Source organism: Pelodiscus sinensis, chromosome 1 (genome assembly GCF_052426305.1).
Source record: "Pelodiscus sinensis isolate ZL-2025 chromosome 1, ASM5242630v1, whole genome shotgun sequence".
NCBI lineage: Eukaryota > Metazoa > Chordata > Testudines > Trionychidae > Pelodiscus > Pelodiscus sinensis.
In genome coordinates, this window is record NC_143052.1 from 220,090,903 (window position 1) to 220,110,701 (window position 19,799).

Sequence of the window (19,799 nt, forward strand, 5' to 3'; positions counted from 1 at the left end):
GTGAATTAGCCTTTGATGATGTAGCTGACGTAGTTAGGTCCCAGTGTCACTAGGGTAGATGTGTGGACAGAGTTGGCAATGTGCTTTGTTGCAGAGATAGGTTGCTGGATTAGTGTTTCTGTTGTGGGTTGTGAAGTTGGTGGTGAGTATTAGTCTCATTCTGATGCCAGTCTGTGTTCAGTACAAGGATCAGTGGACACTAGTATGAATAGTTCTGGCTCCAGCACATGGCACACATGTGCACCTGCATTAGGTAGGGACCATTCATCTTGAAGAAACTTCAGTTACAATAAATAATTTTCTCTTATTATTTCTTAACAGCTAGTGAAAATGGTAAATGCTTCATATGTATTACATGGGTGAGTTAATGTTGCTGTGGAAACATTAGCTTCTACATTTCCTGGCTTTGTCGTTTCAGCTCTGCAATCTTAACAGTGTGTTACAGCAGTTCTTTGCATGTACTATGATTGCCTTGCTTTCTAAAGGGAGGAAGGAAATTAAGAAAAAGAAATGGAGAGTGAGGATGGCTTACCAGTGTTGTATTTGCCATTTGTGCATTTTAGAGAACCAAATTCCCTGTCTGTTCTATTGTGCGTGGGGGAGGGGAGGGGAACTTTCCCTAGTTGGACAATTTAGTGGAAACTATTAGAAATTCCTGTGACTTTTACACATTTCCTCTGCATTGAAGGCCACCTGCCTCTTATTTGTTTATTTTTTTCATGGTCCATTTACTCATCTGGAGTAGGACCTTACTCCAGTAGTCCCAAATGACTTCAGTGGGTAGTAAAGGTACACAAATGAGTAAAGATACACAAATCTGGTATTTAGTCACTCTGTCATTTAGTGAAACTTTTTAAATGCTACAGGTTGTACCTCCCTCATCCGGCACCCTTGGGATTTGTGTTCTCCCAAACCAGGGAATTTGCTGCACCAGGAGAGGTCAATGCGACAGAGGGTCTGCTTTTCTTCGGGCAGCTGCCCTGAAACCAGCGTTCTGCTCTCCCCATCGCGCAGGAGGAGGGGAGAGATCTACACCCTCCCGCCCCCCTCCCAGCTTCCCTGCAGCCTAGGGCTCTTCCTCTCCCTCCAGTGGCCAGGAACTCCACTGCAGTACAGGGCTCCACTCTGCCTGGTGTCAGTCCCCGTAATACACGAGGTTCGAAGGGATGCCGGAAAGGATGAGACCGCAACTGGGGGTTTCAAAAAGCACAAACTGATTTTATTTTGATGGCGCCAGACAATCATCAGAACAAAAATTAAACAGATTGCCAGACAACACAAAACAATTCCCTGAGGCTTTTCTAAATCACAATAATTTCCAATAACTGCCCAGGGGTTAGGAACAGTTGAATTAACACTGGTATTATCCATAGGGCTGATTATTTACACAACTTTATACAAGGAAACAGTAAAAAACCTAAACCACAACTATTTATAAACTAACTTAATAACTTTTTAGCCACTGTCACTTGGCAAGCAATAAGGACAACTAAAAAATCAATTAGGATAGGGATGATGGTGGTGGGGGGGGGGGGGTGTTATACCAGTTCTGGAGACAGCAGGAACACAAGTACCGGTCACACGCTCATAAACTGTCTCCACTCGGGTCGACCAACTCGGAGTACGCTCAGTAAGACTCAAGAGCGGGGGGTGCAAGGCGTCTGGGTGATCAGGCCAGGCGTTCACTCAATGCGAATCCCCAGTGAGAGAGGGGCTGCCTGCCTGTTTTATTGCCTGTGAACTTATCACCCCATAGGTTGGTTTTTGCTGCAGTGGGTGGAGTAGCAGGCCTGAGCACCAGTCAGCCCACTGGCTGATCTGTTACTGCAATGGGTGGAGAGAGCAGGGGAAGATTATTAATTTACATGCCCTTATATGGAAAACACTCCACCTCACAGACCAGCCTTAGAGGTATTACAGGCTATGGCTCCCTGCGACGGGCAGCCATTTCTGATGTTCTGTCTCGGACACCTGGCTTCTCAGTGTTGCCCACAGCACCCTGCTGCTGCCTGTGGCTTCACACTGCACCAAACAGCTTTGTTCCTGCACGGCGGGCTCCATCAAGCAGCCCCTCTACCGCCTGGGGAGTGCCAAGCTCCACCAAATGGCTCTGCTGCCGCTCAGAGGACTCTGTGCTCCTCCCAGTGGCTCTGTGGTCTCCTCCCCAGCACCTCCACTATAGCCCGGGGGGTTCTGTATTCCCCTCCAGCAGCTGTGCTGCTGCCCTCCCTCTGATGACAGAGAGCTCCCTTCCCCCCCGAGACCAGGGGCTCCCACTGACTCTGCAGCCCCCGGTGCTCTGTTTCGGTCCCCTAATTTGGGAACACTCCTGGCCCCAGCCCAACGGCATATCCCCATGAGTGCTCGCATGGATGGTGACAGACTAGGGATGTTGCTGGACAAGGGAAGCCTGGATTAGGGAGTTTGAACCTGTATAGGATTCATTTTACAATACCTAATAGACTTCCATATGAAGACTTTGGGAATTTTCTGTCTTGAACAGTGCAAATTCAGACATTAGTGACTGATACAAAGGATTAAAAATCAACATGTTGCGCTCCTGTGGTCCTAATGCAGCCTTTCAATATTCAACACTGCTCTTGATTTCATACTGCTTTTCAAATATTTCAACAAAATATGTGGAAAGATCATAGCAAAAGGCATTTCATATAGTTATCTGCTGCTTATAAGGTTGCCAAATGGTTTCAACAAAAATACTGGACACACTTGACATTACATCACAATCGACATTACATCTTATTTAGAAAATACCGGACATTTATATTTTCTCATTTATGTTTTCTCAATTTGTTTCCTGAACAGAAAGCTCAAATACTGGACTGTCTGGGTTAGAACCTGACACGCGGCAACCCTATCTGCTTGACAAGATGCTTTACAGCAGTGGTGGAGAATCTTAGGCCCAAGGGCCAGATACAGTCCCCAGACTGCCTGGATCTGGCCCCTTAGCTTCAGGGGACCCCCCAGAACTGATGAGCCCACGCTGGCTCTTCAGCCCACACTACTGCCCCATTGAAGGGCTGGAGCACACAAAATCGACTGGGCTGGCCTCCCCCAGGCTCTGGTGTGTGAGGAGAATGTGAATGTGGCAAGTGTCCTCCTCATTTAGGGGCTACAGTGAGGTTTTGGGTGGTTTGCTTTTTTTTTTGCTTCTCACTTGTGTGTGGCCCCCACCTAAAAAAGGTCCCCCCTCCTCACTCTGAAGTGTAAATGGAAAGCTTTAAAGGACCAGTTTTCCTTTGCCCAGATTAATAGACGCAAAGGCAGGGACCAGGGTGAATACAAAGTAAACATAGAACCATGTAAGCCAAAAGGGCGTGCAGAATGTAAGTTGGCCAGGCCACAAGTTAGGGGTCTGAGGCTGTGTCAGTGGACGGAAGTGGAAAGAACAGCCTGGTGACTTCCATGGCTCAGAGCTTCAGTTTTTTAAAATAACTTTATGCACCACATGCCAAAAACTTTAGTCCTTAGCCCTCCAGAATGATAAAAATATTCACCTTGCATCTGTGTTGCAGCTGGCAGAGCTTTGAAAGCTACTACATGGGGACTTTGCATTTCATCAGTATTAATCTAAATAAACTTCGCCAGAAGGATGTTTAAAGTGCAGTTAAAGTCAGAAAAATGACTAAAAATTGCATGATTGTACTCAACAGATTAGATCCATGTGTATATTGAATTAGAAGCAACTCTGCTTCTTTTTTTTTTAATGACCAGTAGAAAAGTTTCTTAAAACACAGTACAGCTATGGAAAAGAATGGCAACATCTATTCTGTTTCATGCACTGTCAACAGAATTGAGAATTAATTTTCAATTGCAGAATCTTTATTTCTAGGTTATGATGCATATACCATAAGACTTTTCAATCCCTGGCATATGGAGACAGAATAATTTTTAATGAGCAAATTTGGTATAGACAGCCATGAAACTACAAACTTGCTTCATGAAACCATTTGTAGTCATTTGTCAGAGTAGGACTGCACTTAAGTAAATCAACCTTATACTTCTGTTTTACAAATACATTTACTTGTTTAGTAATAGTCCATTAAATGAAAATTACCATGCATGCATCTCTTATAGAGAAATATGGAATTGAGTTTAAAAAGTATATATCCTTCAATTTCAGAATTATCATCTTATTCTGTTTTGAATAAACTGTGGATCTGTTTATCTCCCAGAAAAGTTTCCTCTGTGTTGTTTTGAAAGAAACCCTTTATTGTAGAACAGATGGGGAGCTGACACCCTTGCTCAGCCCCTGGGCAAGGTGGAGGGGGGTGCACAGGCTCTGTGCTACTAGAAGGGGAGGGGTCTTGGATAGAAGGGGTGGAGCTGGTGGCAGCCAGCCCTCAGCGCTGTGCAGACTGCAGTATGTCCCCTCCTCCCAGCCCTTAGAGCTGTGCAGACAGATTTTTAATAAATCTCTAAACTCAGGGGTTGTACCATTTGACTGGAGAATTGCTAATATAGTTCCGATTTTTAAGAAAGGGAAAAAAAGCGACCCGGGTAACTATAGGCCTGTTAGCATGTAAGATCCTGGAAAAAATTTTGAAGGAGAAAGTAGTTAGAGACATTGAGGCTAATGGAAATTGGGACAAATTACAACATGGTTTTACAAAAGGTAGATTGTGCCAAACCAACCTGATCTCCTTTTTTGAGAAAGTAACAGATGTTTTAGATAAAGGAAATGCAGTGGATCTAATCTACCTCGACTTTAGTAAGGCATTTGATACAGTACCACCTGGGGAATTATTGGTTAAATTGGAAAAGATAGGGATTAATATAAAAGTTGAGAGGTGGATAAGCAACTGGTTAAAGGGGAGACTACAGCGGGTCATACTGAAAGGTGAACTGTCAGGTTGGAGGAAGGTTAATAGCAGAGTTCCTCAGGGATGAGTTTTGGGGCCAATTTTATTTAATCTTTTTATTGCTGATCTTGGCACCAAAAGTGGAAGTGTCCTAATAAAATTTGCGGATGACACAAAGTTGGGAGCTATTGCCAATTCAGAAAAGGATTGGGATATCATACAGGAAGATCTGGATGATCTTGTAAATTGGAGTGATAGCAATAGGATGAAATTTAATAGTGAGAAGTGTAAGGTTATGCATTTAGGGATTAATAGCAAGAATTTTAGTTATAAGCTGGGGACACATCAGTTGTAAGTAACGGAGGAGGAGAAGGACCTTGGAGTCCTGGTTGATTATAGAATGACTATAAGCCGCCATTGTGACATGGCTGTGAAAAAGGCTAATACGATCTTGGGATGTATTAGGCGAGGTATTTCCAGTAGAGATAAGGAGGTGTTAGTGCCATTATACAAGGCATTGGTGAGACCCCATTTGGAATACTGTGTGCAGTTCTGGTCTCCCATGTTTAAGAAGGATGAATTCAAACTGGAACAGGTACAAAGAAGGGCCACTAGGATGATCCGAGGAATGGAAAACCTGTCTTATGAAAGGAGACTCAAGGAGCTTGGCTTGTTTACTTTAACCAAAAGAAGGCTGAGGGGAGACATGATTGCACTTTTTAAATATATTAGAGGGATAAATACCAGGGAGGGAGAAGAATTATTTAAGTTTAATACCAATGTGGACACAAGAACAAATGGATATAAGCTGGCTAGTAGGAAGTTTAGACTTGAGATTAGACGAAGGTTTCTAACCATTAGAGGAGTGACGTTCTGAAACGGCCTTCCAAGGGAAGTAGTGGGGGCAAAAGATCTATCTGGTTTCAAGATTAAACTAGATGGGTTTATGAAGGGGATGGTTTGATGAGTTACATGATCTTGGTAACTAATTGACCATTCATTATCAGTGGGAAATAGGTCAATGGAGGGATGATAGGAGTTACTATAGAGAACTTTCTGGGTGTCTGGCTGATGAGTCTTGCCCACATGCTCAGGGTTTAGCTGATCGCCATATTTGGGGTCGGGAAGGAATTTTCCTCCAGGGTAGATTGGCAGAGGCCCTGGAGGTTTTTCGCCTTCCTCTGTAGCATGGGGTACAGATCACAGCTGGAGGATTCTCTGCATCTTGGGGTCTTCAAAGTATTTGAAGGCTTCAATATCTGAGATATAGGTGAGAGGATTATTCTAGGAGGGGTGGGTGAGATTTTGTGGCCTGCACTGTGCAGGGGGTCAGACTAGATGATCATAATGGTCCCTTCTGACCTTAAAAGTCTATGAGTCTATGAGCCTATGTCCCCTCCTCCCAGCTCTTAGAGCTGCCCGGTGCATACCGCATGGTGCTCTAGTGGCAACTGAAAGGGCCTGAGGCTCCGGGCATTGATGCAGTAAAGGCAGCAATGGATGGGAGCTCCGGGCCTCTTTGAATCACTGGGCCCTGGGGCAACTGGCCCCTTTACCACCCTTTCCCTCCGTGGGCAGGCCTGAGAACAGACTCTGTTTTTTTCCCTAAGTGGACAAACATACATCTTATAGAAAAAGATGACAAATAATTGAGTTCATTTCTTCACTCAGTAACCTCATAAGGGACAGAGAATATTTCTTTTGAAAACAGCTAAGACTGACGATAATTTAAAACCTCTATAAAACTCTGTGTGTAGAAAAGGAAGTGCATTTTTCTTTTATGCAAGTTTCTTTGCATGTGACACACTGAGAAAGACTTGTTAGAAACTTTGTCTGACCGTCTGAGAGTCTGTTTGTTCAAGAACTCCTCCTAAAAGGGGAAGAGCCAGGACCACCAAATTCGGTATGATAAGTTTCCTCTGATCATATCTTAAAGCCAAGGTCAGGATTTGGTTGTGCCAGGACAATGTGCATGGAATGTGATTGTTTCCCATCAAACTGAAAAGGAGGGGTATGGTAGGAGGGACAGTTACACTCACGAATGACCACAGGTGGGCAGCAAGCATGGGGGACAGTTATACCCCAGAATGACCACAGAGGGGCAGCAAGAGCAGCTTCTGGCCAGGCTGACCATCCCGAGGGAGAAGCCACCAGGTGGGCCACGTGCCCCTCCCCCCATGGAGAGAAGCCAGACCCATGATGCTCAAGATGCACCCAGGGGATGGCCCTGGGGAGGAGCCAGTGGGCAGGCTGTGTGGTACCAGGCATCCCCACTCCCTCCCCTGAGCCCACCATACCTCCCAACCCACTGCCGTGACTCTTGCACCCTCACACCTTCCCTTCAGCCTGCCACAGCCCTACCCCTTCTCTGAGCCCTCTGCACCTCCCAACCCAGTGCTCTGAATCTTGCACCCTCAACCCCTGCCATGAACCCCTTCTTAACCCCCATCTTTGACTCCTGCACCTCCCACATCCATAACCATCTTCCCTGAGCCCCTCCTCATCCCCCAATCCTGACACCTGCACCCCCCACATCCCTAACCTTCCCCCACACCCTAGCCCCTGCTCTAACTCCTGCATATCTCCAGCCCCCTGCCCTGAAGGATCTGAGTAATACTGGGTAAGTCTTCTAGTTTTACTATAAATAGTATTAATTAAAATTAATTTAATATAATATAGGGCTGTGCTAAGTCTGCATAGTATAATGACTCAAACTTTAGATGGCCCAGAACTCCTGGATAAGTGTTTGTCTGTCTCAAATTCAGACCAGGTGTGACCAGGCAATCTTGAATTGACTTCAACAATTGATACAACACTTGGATATTATAGGGAGAGCACAGTATTATATTGTCTGGGAGAGGAAGGATAGTGTTGCTCAAATGCAAGAGTCCGAGGCTGCTTTGCCTAGTGATTACTGTTTAGGGGTCATGGGTAGGTGAACCTGGGCCCATATTATTTCACTGGGTTTCAACCCAGAGCCCTTCCAAACTGTAACCCCATATATGGCCTAAGGCAGGGGTAGTCAATTGTTTTTTGTCAAGGTCCAAATTTCTTGTTCCTCGTATAGTCAAGATCCAGGTTCCATAGGAAAAAGTCACTCCCCCCCCCCAACAATAATGATAATAAGTAAATTAAAAGATTTTGGGGTCTGCATCTGGTGGTCTGGATTTGGCCTCCAGGCTGTCTGTTGGGTCCGATATCCTAATTCATGTTCCCTGGGTCGCTTCCTACACTTTTCCCTGTCTCTGTCACCACCTCAGATTGCTCTTGGGAGCCCTCCTGGGTTCCTTTCTGATATGTCTCTGGAACCCCTTCTCCTGGCAGTAGCAGGTTGTCACCCTTGGCTCACAGTGATTTGGTTGTGAGGTCTATTCCTGGCTGTTTGAAGTTCTGGTGGCTTTTCCATGCTTTGCAGTTAGCCCAGATTTAGCTGAGCATGCCCAACAGAGAGGAGGAGCATACCTTCTTGTGTTCAGAGCAGGTCCTTAACCCTTGCCTCACCAATAGGGTTGCCAGATGTCTGGTATCAACCCAGACAGTCTGGTATTTTCTCCTCCTGTCCTGTATAAAACATTCAGAAAATACCAGACACCTAATGGCGGTGCTATGGGACCAACCTGGCAGCACCCCAGCTGCTCTGCCTCAGGTTCCCCTATTCAGCCGCTGCTGAAACTGACCAGCGGCTGATTCCAGGAAACCTGGGGCAGAGCAGCTCTGCCCCGGGCTTCCTGGAGTCAGCCGCTGATCAGTTTCAACAGCGACTGACTCAGGGACACCTGGGGCAGAGCAGCTGGGGTGCTGCCGGGTTGGTCCCACAGCACCGAGGAGCAGTGCTACGGGACCAACCCAGCAGCACTCCAGCTGCTCTCCCGCAGGTGGCCCTGATTCAGCCGCTGTTGAAACTGACCATCAGGGCTGAATCCGGACACCTGGGGCAGAGCCAGACTATCGGGGGGGGGGCTATGAGGGGTCTGGAGTGGCATCCCTCCACCCCATCCCAAACACCTCATAGCCCCCCCTTCCGATAGTCTGGCATATCTGATAATCCAGCACCCCCTGGGTCCTAAAGGTGCCGGATTATCAGAAGTTTACTGTATCTTATGCCTGACATAACCAAAATGAATTGATCAGAAAATACTACAAAAACATTTACATATGAAATAGATTTGATTTAATCATGTGTCTAGTGGGAGAAATTATTCTCCATCCCCTGGGGCTAGACAGAGTTACTTGTTACTTGGATCACTTTCTTCAATAAGATTATCGGGTATCTTAGTTTTCCATCCATCTCAAATCTTCACACTTAATTTTCCAGCCTTGAAGGGAGATCCTCAACTATTGTACATGTTCATTGGTAGAGCCCTGCGAGTCCAAGGAGATACCGATACGGATTCAGATACAAATGTCATATCTAGAACCCTGCAAAATTGCAGATATCCACTTTTTATGTGCAGATATCCAATAACCATTCTGAGATCCACAGATCTTATTACAGATAGGACAGATATTTCCGGATGGATGGAGAATATCTAGATTATTGAGCTGGGCTCCAGCACATAATTTCTTCTTTTCCTATTTTTCCTTTTCTTGTTATCTTTGTTGTGTGTCAAAATGTTGGGATTCTTTCCTTAAGAGCTTTCTCTGTTTCTGTCAGATGAGGGCTTGGATTTCCTGTCAGTTATGTTCTTGTTGCACTGTCTTATGTTGGCTTTGAAGGTACCTTTGAAGTACTTTTTTGCTCTCTTCTCATCCACTGGTTTGACTCACTTGTAAGAACACAGCCTGCTTTAGGAGTCATTTGTCTGGCAGTGAAGATCATGTTGATGGTACCCAGGGATGGTCTGAATCAACATTGTGATTCTGTATTCAGCAATACAGAACTGCCAGTTGAGGCAAATTTTGGCAAGGATCTCTCTGGAGGTGGATAACAGGGTTAATTCTCTCTAGTTTCCAATCTGGTTTGTCTCCTTTCGTGAAGATGGTCACATTCATGACGTCCCAAAAATTGTCTGGGATTGTTCTGAATTTCAAATCTTGAGCCTGGCAAGCCAATTTGTCTCCTTGTTTGAAGATTTTGGCAATGATTCTGTCAGCTCTAGATGCCTTATTGTTCTTCACCTGTTTGATGGCTTTCTTTATCTTGTTGAGTGCTGATGGATTTCTAAAGTTATCCTGGTCAAGACGTTGAGGGATAAAATCAAAGATATTTTTATCCACGTTGGAATTACTATTCAGGAGGTTTTCGAAGTGTTCCTTCCGTTGTGCATTGATTGATCAGCGCTGTCGTTGAAAATGTCGACTGTGTCACTAGATCTAAGGGAAGTTAGTTCTTGGGTACAGGGTCTGTAGAGGGCTTTGGTGGCATTTCCTGGGTGTTCTCCCACCACTTGTTTTAAATTTAATTGGTTTTCCTTTATGTTCACCATCAACTCAAAGCTGAGATTCAAAGGAAAGATATGGACCAGTGGTCAACATTGCCCATTATATTTTAAGATTTCTTTCTGTTTTCCAAAGATGCAGGATTCTGCTCTTTTTCCCTCCTCCCCTTAAGTTGGTCCTTTTTTCTGCTTCAGACTCCTCCTCTGGTCCTGATAACTTTTACTCAGAATCCCAGCTTGCAAAGAGATATGCACAAAAATAGAAGCTAATGCACACTCTTCTGTAAACAGGGGCTTTGCATGCAAACATACATTGGCAAGTGTTCAATCTTGATTTTTGTGTACGACAGGTATTACTTGTGCATTTTGGAGAATATTGCCCATATTTCTTAAGTCAGTGCTTGACTGCTCTCAGTTGAACGTATTGGAAGTAAAATAGCATTGCTGCAAACATGGTCCTTTTCAAAACGTTATTTGGGCAGGGAGTGGTCTTTTGATAGTCTGCAATGTTATAACAGAGAGAAAGGTTTAATGTCTAAAATGTAAAGATAAGAAAAACTAATGTAGACATTTACAAAAGAAATACACATGGAGAAACTCTCGAAATCTGAGCCAAATTCTGATCTTGTGTTGAATTATTTTTCATTTACACTAGCATAATTGAGAGCAGAATTTGACATTTTATTCTAAAATGTGTTATTTTTTTAAAAGAGACAGTATTCAGACATATTTGAAAGTGTATAAAAATAGCTCTAACTAATAGTAGAAAGTATAACTAATACTGTTATGTGGTAACATGTTGGTTGAGCAATCTTAATCATAAAGCCAGTTTGTAAAATTGCTTTGTGTAAGAAAACATGCTGAGGCAATATTTGTTGCACTTGCTATCAAATATTAAGTAGCAGTATTACAAAAACATCATGTTCAGAATAAACATGCATTAATCATTAGCGCATACATTCAAGATCTATTATATGTCTTTCATATTAGAGAACAAAAAGTGACATGCTAAAGCAGGCACATAACCTAGAATATTGAGTTTATACCTATTATGTTATTTGTATTGCTTTTTCATTATAAACAGAAATTATTCAGGAAATAATAGTAGCCAGCCTTTTGAAATAGTTGAGTCAAGAAGACACCTGTCTACCCTGCTACATGAAAGTTTCAGTGGTAAATTTTTTAAAAGTATTCTATATTAAAACAATTGTTCTTCTAAAGTTTGTATCCATTGGAACTGCTCTGAACATGCCATGCGCAGGCTCAAAGCTTGTTATACGAGGAATCAGGTTTTTTAAGTTGGTCAAATAGCAACAATCTGACATGACAATCAGAATTCTTGAGTCTTGTTTTTCTCCTCCCTACCCATCCTAGAATATTAGCTGCATAACCGAAATGTAGCCCCATGATAATAGGTGAGGCATAAATAGTAGGACTGTAAAATCTGCTTTCCACTTGACTAGCACTGAATATTTATGTATCATTTGAGATCCTTCCACTGTGCAAATTGGTGTGTGAGTGGACGTGCATACTATGTCCCACCTCCACTATAGAGGCCTCATAGGAGCATAGAACAAAAACAGTCTCAGTTCTCTTCTGAACTCAAGGATTGTGACTGTCACTAGCATTTATCAGACTTACACACAGAGCTGCGCAGCTGAACAGTGGTGGCTGTTGGCCAGCCACCTAGCTTTGAAGGCAGTGCCCCACCAGCAATAGCAGAGAAGTAGGTAGCAATATCCCTATGCCAAATACTTTGCTGCCTTCAGAGCTAGATGGTCAGAGAGGGGCAGCTGCTGACCGAGGGCTCAGTGCTGAAGGCAGCCAATGCGGAAGTAAGGATGGCAATACCAGACTAGACCGTGAATTTGGTAGGACTCTCCTTTCCTCTCTCAGTACGTCCATTCATGTGCCATTGGCAATTTAACACTATATATTCGAGTTTATGAATAGCACTATTTTAACCATTCCTCCTCACACATTTCTTATTCTTTCTCTTATAGATGGACAAAAGAGGAAAAAATCCTTAAGAAAGAAACTGGACTCATTAGGGAAGGAAAAAAACAGAGACAAAGGTACAGTGAAGATTAAAGAAGTACATATTTACATAATAACTGTACATTTTTATGAAATTTGTAGACTGAAATGTGTCTCTTCTGCAATAAGACTGTTACCTAAACTAATACATTACCTAGTCATCTGCCCAATGGAAAAAATACTATATTTTATATTGGTTTTTTTTGGTCACTGCTATAATTTAGCTGCACTGTATAATAAACTTTTGTTACGCAAGCAATCTTTTTTTAATAGCAAACAGAAGTTGTTATTGTTTAAAACATGGTAATCTGTCATTGCTATTGTACAGTCAGTTCCAAGTAATTTCAGGCTGACACATATATGGCCTAATTTTTGAGGACACCTCAAACCAGCCTCTAAAGTTGCCCTCACCATTTTGTGCTTGTAGATCAGTGGTCACCATCCAGTTGATCACGATCGACTGTTTGATCATGGAGGCACAGCCAGTCGATTTTGACGCAGTGTTCTCAGCTCTCCCTTGTTCTCCCCCCCACCTTCAACGAGGAGCCTGTGCTGGCGCTACTGCCTCCTGCCCTTGCAAAATTGGAGCCAAAGCCAGTTTCCTGCAGCGGGGAACGAGAAGTCCTGCAACTCCGCTCTAGATCTGGCTTCTCAGGAAGCACACTGCTCCTCCCCTCCCCACAGCAATGTGCTTTCTTGTCTTGCCTTTCTTTTCCCGTGACCCAGGGAGGTGGGCGGGTGAGGGAGGTTAGGATGGAAGCAGAGTGGCTGGATTTCTTAAAGGAGCCGCTTGTGCTCTCCTTCCAGCGCTGCATGCAGCTCCTTCCCAAGATATACTCTTCCCTAGAGACCCCCAAGTACTGGCCGAGCTGTTCTTGCCCTCTGCCCCCTGGCCAGACACCCACTAGCACCCTGTTCCTGCCTCCTCCCCCTGACTAGACACCCATCAGCATTCTGCTCCTGTCCCCTCTGCTGTGCCCAGAAACCCTGAATGTTGTTTAGTCAGATTTATATCAGTGTTTTGTCGTTCTTGACGGCTACATCTGTCACCATTTAATTAAAAGGGAAAAGGCTCAAAAATTAAGTACCTTTCTTTTGTTTGTTTTTACTGCTTTGAGTGACTCATCACTGAAGGAAACAACAAATCTTGCCGGATGTGAAAAACTAAACATTAGAGCAAATGCTCCTACCCAAATATTATAGTCAGTGTTTTCAGTTTCTACCAGTGTCATTGTACTTCTGTTCTCTACCTCCTTGTATTTATAGTCACTGTGCTCATCCATCTTGTTGTCTGTGTTTGTCCCTGCATATTTTCCAAACATTCTATTTTGCTGCTGACAGTGAGTGTGCAGAGTCTGGGTGAATAATAAAATGTCAGTGTTGATCTGACTGGGAAATTGTCAGAATTCCCTAGCTTGCTCAGAGCAAGATCCTGTTCCCTTACAAATTCACTTCTGTTTTTGAAAACAGGAGAAACAGAACCTTTCACTAGGATTACCAAATGGTTTCAACAAAAATACTGGACACATTTAACATTACATCACAATCTACATTATATCTTATTTAGAAAATATCGGACATTTATATTTTCTCAATTTGTTTCCCGAGCAGAAAGCTCAAATACTGGACTGTCCAGTTCAAAATCAGACACCTGTCAATCCTACCTTTCACCTGTCTCTATTTATATAGGCATTACTTTAAAGTTTAAGCACCCATTCTTTACTCTGCACCCTTGCTTTGTAGAGATAGATGTTTCCTGGAATGGATTTCTCCTGCAAGATTTTATCAGCTGATTCTTCATTCCCTCTCTTTCAACCCGCTCTTAAAAACATAGAGTGAGGTAGTTTCCTTGAATACTAACTAGAGAAGATATGTGTATAGTGACATCATGATGGGAGTTTTAGTCTCTGGAAATGGTATGATCATTTTGTTTTATTTTAATTTTTTATGCTTTCAAAAAGCACTAGTGATGAACCATGAAACTTATAAAGTTGGTTTGTTCAGCCTTGTGAACCCCAAAGAGGATGTATCTGATAGATTTTTTTGTTTGTTTTTGACTAAGGGAATTGCTGATTATTTCTAGAGGAAAAAAACCCAGTGTGAATAGATATTTGACTTGTCTTTCCTGCCAAAAATTCTGGAAACCTTCTTCCATGTTTATTTTCCACTCATTTTCTGTTAATTTAAAAGTAGTTCTTACTGTTTACACTTAGGTTGCCTCAGTAATAATTCACTTTACTGCTGTCAGTATGCCTTGGCTTATTCTATGGAGAGAAGAGCTCCATAATAAATATAAAAAAAGGTTTTTTTCATTACAGTGTCTCAGAAATAGTTTTGTTCCAGGCCTCATCAGTGCCTAGTTGTGTTTCATTTTATTAAATTTCTAAAATAATGTCTTTTGTGTTTTCTAAGCATATGAGTAATTTAAAAAACCACATAGTGTCACTTTTGTTCTAATGGCAGCTAAGAACTTAAGGATTTCCTCATTTAAAAAAAAAAAGTCTTTCCTACAGAAAAAGGATAACTAAATAAAACAGCCTTAAATCATGCTTTGCAGGTCAATGAACTCAGACCAGCTAACAACGTTCCAGTTGCAGATCCCTCACTGAGAATACCTTAGGTGAAATCTTCAATAGGAGTTTTACCATTGACTTCAATGAAACCAGTGTTTCACGTTGCTTCCAGCCCTCCAATACTTGAATTTAATTCTTCTTCAAATGAGCTGTATATCCATTTCACTGTAGGAGTATGCACATGTCATGCACAGTTGACAGAGATTTTCCCTTAGTAGTATCCATCAGGGAAGCATAAGTGTCCTCTGGTCCCTGGCACTACAGCATGCATATAAAAAGTTCCCCACTGACCCCAACCTCCCTCTGTTCCTTCCTACCATCAGTGACAGTTGTCAGAGTTTTGACCTGTATATCTAAGTCTTCCCTCTTATAGTGTATATACAGGTTGAACCTCTCTAGTCTGGCACCCTCAGGAGCTGACTGGTGCCAAACTAGAGAATTTGCTGAACCAGGAAAGGTAAATATTGTTCATCAGCATTACCATCACTTCCACTGCTTACTGGGCTCTTAAAGGACATTTAGGGGTAAATTAGAGCTAAATAACAGCACAATACACTGAGAGCCAGGACTGTTGGCTGTGAACGAACTTTATGGGGCCACGGGAAACTTGGCCACACTCATAAGAAGCCAGCACCCCAGCTTCGATCAGTGTCTGGCAGAGGTGCATGCTAGTAACAAGTGTGACATTTGTAGAGGATCCAAAGCCCTATTTAAAATGGATAGGGCTGCTAGGCTACAGTACCTGTTCAAGCAGTCTGTGCTTCTCCCACCGTCAGAACCTTCCTACTCAGAATGGGAACCGAGGAAGTATGAGTTGGTTAAGAATGCTCCTTCTGTTCTGAATTTTGAGGCACATTCTCGTTGCCAGTACCTAAGAAGTGACCACATAAGTTTCCCAAAGTCTTGGTATCAGGACTTTGAAGTCTCCAGTGAAGGCAATGAGTGGAGGCATGGACTTGAAGGTACATTCCAAAAGGAGACATCTCCAGAAATAGTCTATAAGCCAGGAAAAATTGCTGATTCTAGCCTGGGAAAGGCTCACTGAGACCTGTCCCAGAAGTACCAGTGCATCTTTTGGTAACAGGATGTCTCCGCTATAAGTCACCCCGATATACATCCGTTCTGCACTAAAGTTGATGCTTGTAGGAACTCTGATGTGTTATAAATCCTCCCATTCTCCGCTCTTAAATTGCGCAACCCCCTAAACTCCAATGTGTGCAAATGGAAGTCAGCCGCAGGAAAAAAATCTTCGATTTAAGTTGTTCCGCTATAAGTCCAAGGTTTTTGGAATGTATCTTGGACTTGTAGTGAGGATGACCTGTACTGTACACTTAGGAAACCTTTCTGGTGCTCTCTGTACCCCAGGCTTCCAGGCAACCAGTGTGTTGTTTAACCAGATAATGCCAGCTTCTCCTGTTGTTCAAGAATCTTGTCCAGTATCAAGATTGTAAGTGCATGCTCCCATGGTCCTGACTTCAGCCCTTGAACATCATTTAGTACTGGTGGCTTCTAGAGTTGTGCCTCCTCTCTATGGGGTGCCATCTAGAGGGAAGCCAGTGATGATCTTGCTAGTACCATCATCTCCAGACTCAGTGCCAGTCTGCACTAAACATTAAAAAGGCAGTAGAGCAGTTTTTAAACTAAGAGATGGGGGAAAGCCGATTGGTGCGGAGATGCACGTAAATCGGAGGGAGTCTTCTCTTAGAGAAAAATCCATTGATAGAGATTCTCTAAGCTGTAGTCAGAAAGAAAGGAGGGGAGAGGGCAAACCATGGGCCAGACCAGACAAACAACCGCATACAAAAGAATCCAATGCATCAGGGAAGGCAGTGGCAAATTTTTAAAGTGCTTGTACACAAATGCTAGGAGTCTGACTGATGGGTGAACTAGAGTACCTCATATTAAATGAGGAGATTGACATAAGTGGCATCACTGAAACCTGGTGGAATGAGGAAAATCTGTGGGACACAATCATACCGGGATATAAAATATATAGAAAGGATAGAGCAGGCCGGGTGGGTGGCAGAGTGGCACTGTATGTGAAAGATAATGTAGAATCAAACGAAATAAAAATATTAAGTGAATCAACATGTTCAATAGAATCGCTATGGATAGTAATTCCGTGCTCCAATAATAAGAAATTAGCAGTAGGGATATATTACCAACCACCTGACCAGGACAGCGATACTGACATTGAAATGCTAAGGGAGATTAGAGAGGCTACCAAAATAAAGAACTCTATAATAATGGGGGATTTTAATTACCCCCATATTGACTGGATACATGTAACCTCAGGAAGAGAAGCAGAGATAAAATTTCTCAATGGCTTAAATGACTGCTTCTTGGAGCAGCTAGTGCAGGAACCCACAAGGGGAGAGGCAATTCTAAATTTAGTCCTGAGTGGAGTGCAGGATCAGGTCCAGGATATAACCGTTACAGGACTGCTTGGGAATAGTGACCATAATATAATAAAATTCAACATTCCTGTGGTGGGAAGAACACCTCAGCAGTCCAGTACCCTGGCATTTAAATTCAAAAAGGGGAATTACACAAAAATGAGGAGGTTAGTTAAACAGAAATTAAAAGGCACAGTGACTAGAGCCAAATCCCTGAAACCTGCATGGAAACTTTTCAAAGACACCATAATAGAAAACATAGCAAGAGACTTAAAAAAGAGTCACCGTGGCTTAACCACCATGTAAAAGAAGCAGTGAGGGACAAAAAGGTATCTTTTAAGAAGTGGAAGTCCAATCCTAGTGAGATAAATAGAAAAGAACATAAACACTGGCAAATCAAGTGTAAAAAACATAGCAAGAGACTTAAAAAAGAGTCACCGTGGCTTAACCACCATGTAAAAGAAGCAGTGAGGGACAAAAAGGTATCTTTTAAGAAGTGGAAGTCCAATCCTAGTGAGATAAATAGAAAAGAACATAAACACTGGCAAATCAAGTGTAAAAATGTAATAAGAAAAGCAAAAAAAGATTTTGAAGAAAAGCTAGCCAAAAACTCAAAAAGAAATAACAAAATGTTTTTTAAGTACATTAGAAGCAGGAAGCCTGCTAAAAAACCTATGGGTCCCCTAGATGATCGAGCTATAAAAGGAGCAATCAAGGATGATAAAGCCATTGCGGAGAAACTAAATGATTTCTTTGCTTCAGTCTTCACGGCTGAGGACGTTGGGGAGATTCCTGAATCTGCACCGTCCTTTGTGGGTGATGAATCTGAGGAACTGTCCTGGATTGAAGTGTCATTAGAGGAGGTTTTGGAACAAATAGAAAAACTTAATATTAACAAATCTCCGGGACCGGATGGCATTCATCCAAGGGTTCTAAAAGAACTCAAATGGGAAATTGCTGAGCTATTATCTGTGGTTTGTAACCTATCCTTTAAATCTGCTTCCGTACCTAATGACTGGAAGGTAGCCAACGTGACACCAATATTTAAAAAGGGCTGTAGAGGCGATCCTGGCAATTACAGACCGGTAAGTCTAACTTCAGTACCGGGCAAATTAGTCGAAACAATAGTAAAGAATAAAATTGTGAAGCATGTAGAAGAACATAATTTGTTGGACAAAAGTCAACATGGTTTCTGTAAAGGGAAATCCTATCTTACTAATCTGTTAGGGTATGTCTACACTACAAAGTTAGTTCGAACTAACGGACGTTAGTTCGAACTAACTTTAATAGGTGCTACACTAGCGCTCCGTTAGTTCGAACTTAATTCGAACTAGCGGAGCGCTTAGTTCGAACTAGGTAAACCTCATTTTACGAGGACTAACGCCTAGTTCGAACTAGCTAGTTCGAACTAAGGGCTGTGTAGCCCTTTAGTTCGAACTAGTGGGAGGCTAGCCCTCCCCAGGTTTCCCTGGTGGCCACTCTGGCCAACACCAGGGAAACTCTATGCCCCCCTCCCGGCCCCGGACCCCTTAAAGGGGCACGGGCTGGCTACGGTGCCCGTGCCAGGTGCAAGCCTGCCAGCACCCAGCTAGCAGACCCTGCACCTGGCACGGCACAGAGCCACCCACCCGATGCCCCCCAGCCCACCCCCTCTTGCCGGGACCAGGCTGGCGGCTCCCAGGAGCTTGCCCTGGACCGCAAGAGGCGGGCACCTTCCTGGGCTAGTGCGGACATCGTGGACCTCGTCCACGATCTCCGCACTAGGCACAGGAAAGTGGCCGTCTAGGGCAGGAGAGCTGCCAGCCTGGCCACCCAGGACCAGGTGTGCATGAAAATCAAGGGGGTCCACTGAGACCCCCGACACTGAGCCCTGAGCTTACAATGGCCGTACTGGGTCAGACCAAAGGTCCATCTAGCCCAGTAGCCTGTCTGCCAACAGCGGCCAACCCTAGGGACCCTGGAGGGGATGGACCGAAGACAATGACCAAGCCATTTGTCTCGTGCCATCCCTCTCCAGCCTTCCACAAACTTTGGGCAGGGATACCACTCCTACCCTCTGGCTAATAGGACTCCATGGACCCAACCTCCATCACTTTATCTCACTTCCCTTTCAACTCTGTTCTAGTTCTAGCCTTCACAGCCTCCTGCAGCAAGGAGTTCCACAGGTTAACTATTTGCTTTGTCAAGAACAACAACTTTCTCTTACTAGTTTCAAGCCTGCTACCCATTCCTTTCCTTTGGTGTCCTCTAGTCCTTCTTTATGGGAACTCAGGAAGAACTTTTCTGAATGCACCCTCTCCACCCAACCCCTGCTTTTAGAGACCTCTATCCTGTCCCCCCTCCGTCTCCTCTTTTCTAAGCTGAACAGTCCCAGTCTCTGTAGCCTCTCTTCATCTGGGACCTGTTCCCAACCCCTGATCATGTTAGTTGCCCTCCCCTCTCCCAGCCTTTCTCTTCCCCTCTCCCACCTCCTTTTCCCAGTCTCCCCCAGTTTTGTTCAATAAAGACAGAGTCAATGTTGGAAGAAACGTTATCTTTATTTTGTACATCAATAAGAAGGGGGGCTAGGGAAGGGCAAGTGGAAGGAGGTGAGGG

General features: G+C 43.7%; 1 protein-coding gene and 1 long non-coding RNA gene across 7 annotated transcripts in view; one reads left to right on the forward strand and one right to left on the reverse strand.

Moving 5' to 3' along the window:
* The window catches only part of ARHGAP6 (Rho GTPase activating protein 6), a 478,385-nt gene that overhangs the window by 399,137 nt on the left and 59,449 nt on the right, over window positions 1-19,799 (forward strand). For all 6 annotated transcript variants that reach the window (XM_075914907.2, XM_075914901.2, XM_075914913.2 and 3 more), the window contains exon 3: window positions 12,202-12,273. In XM_075914907.2, the coding sequence (XP_075771022.2) occupies window positions 12,202-12,273 (72 nt within the window). The remainder of the gene's footprint in view (window positions 1-12,201; window positions 12,274-19,799) is intronic.
* LOC142823721 (uncharacterized) overlaps window positions 10,544-19,799 on the reverse strand; it is a 36,508-nt gene continuing 27,252 nt past the window's right edge. Inside the window, exon 3 of the long non-coding RNA XR_012898872.2 lies at window positions 10,544-10,699. This is a non-coding gene — a long non-coding RNA (uncharacterized LOC142823721). The remainder of the gene's footprint in view (window positions 10,700-19,799) is intronic.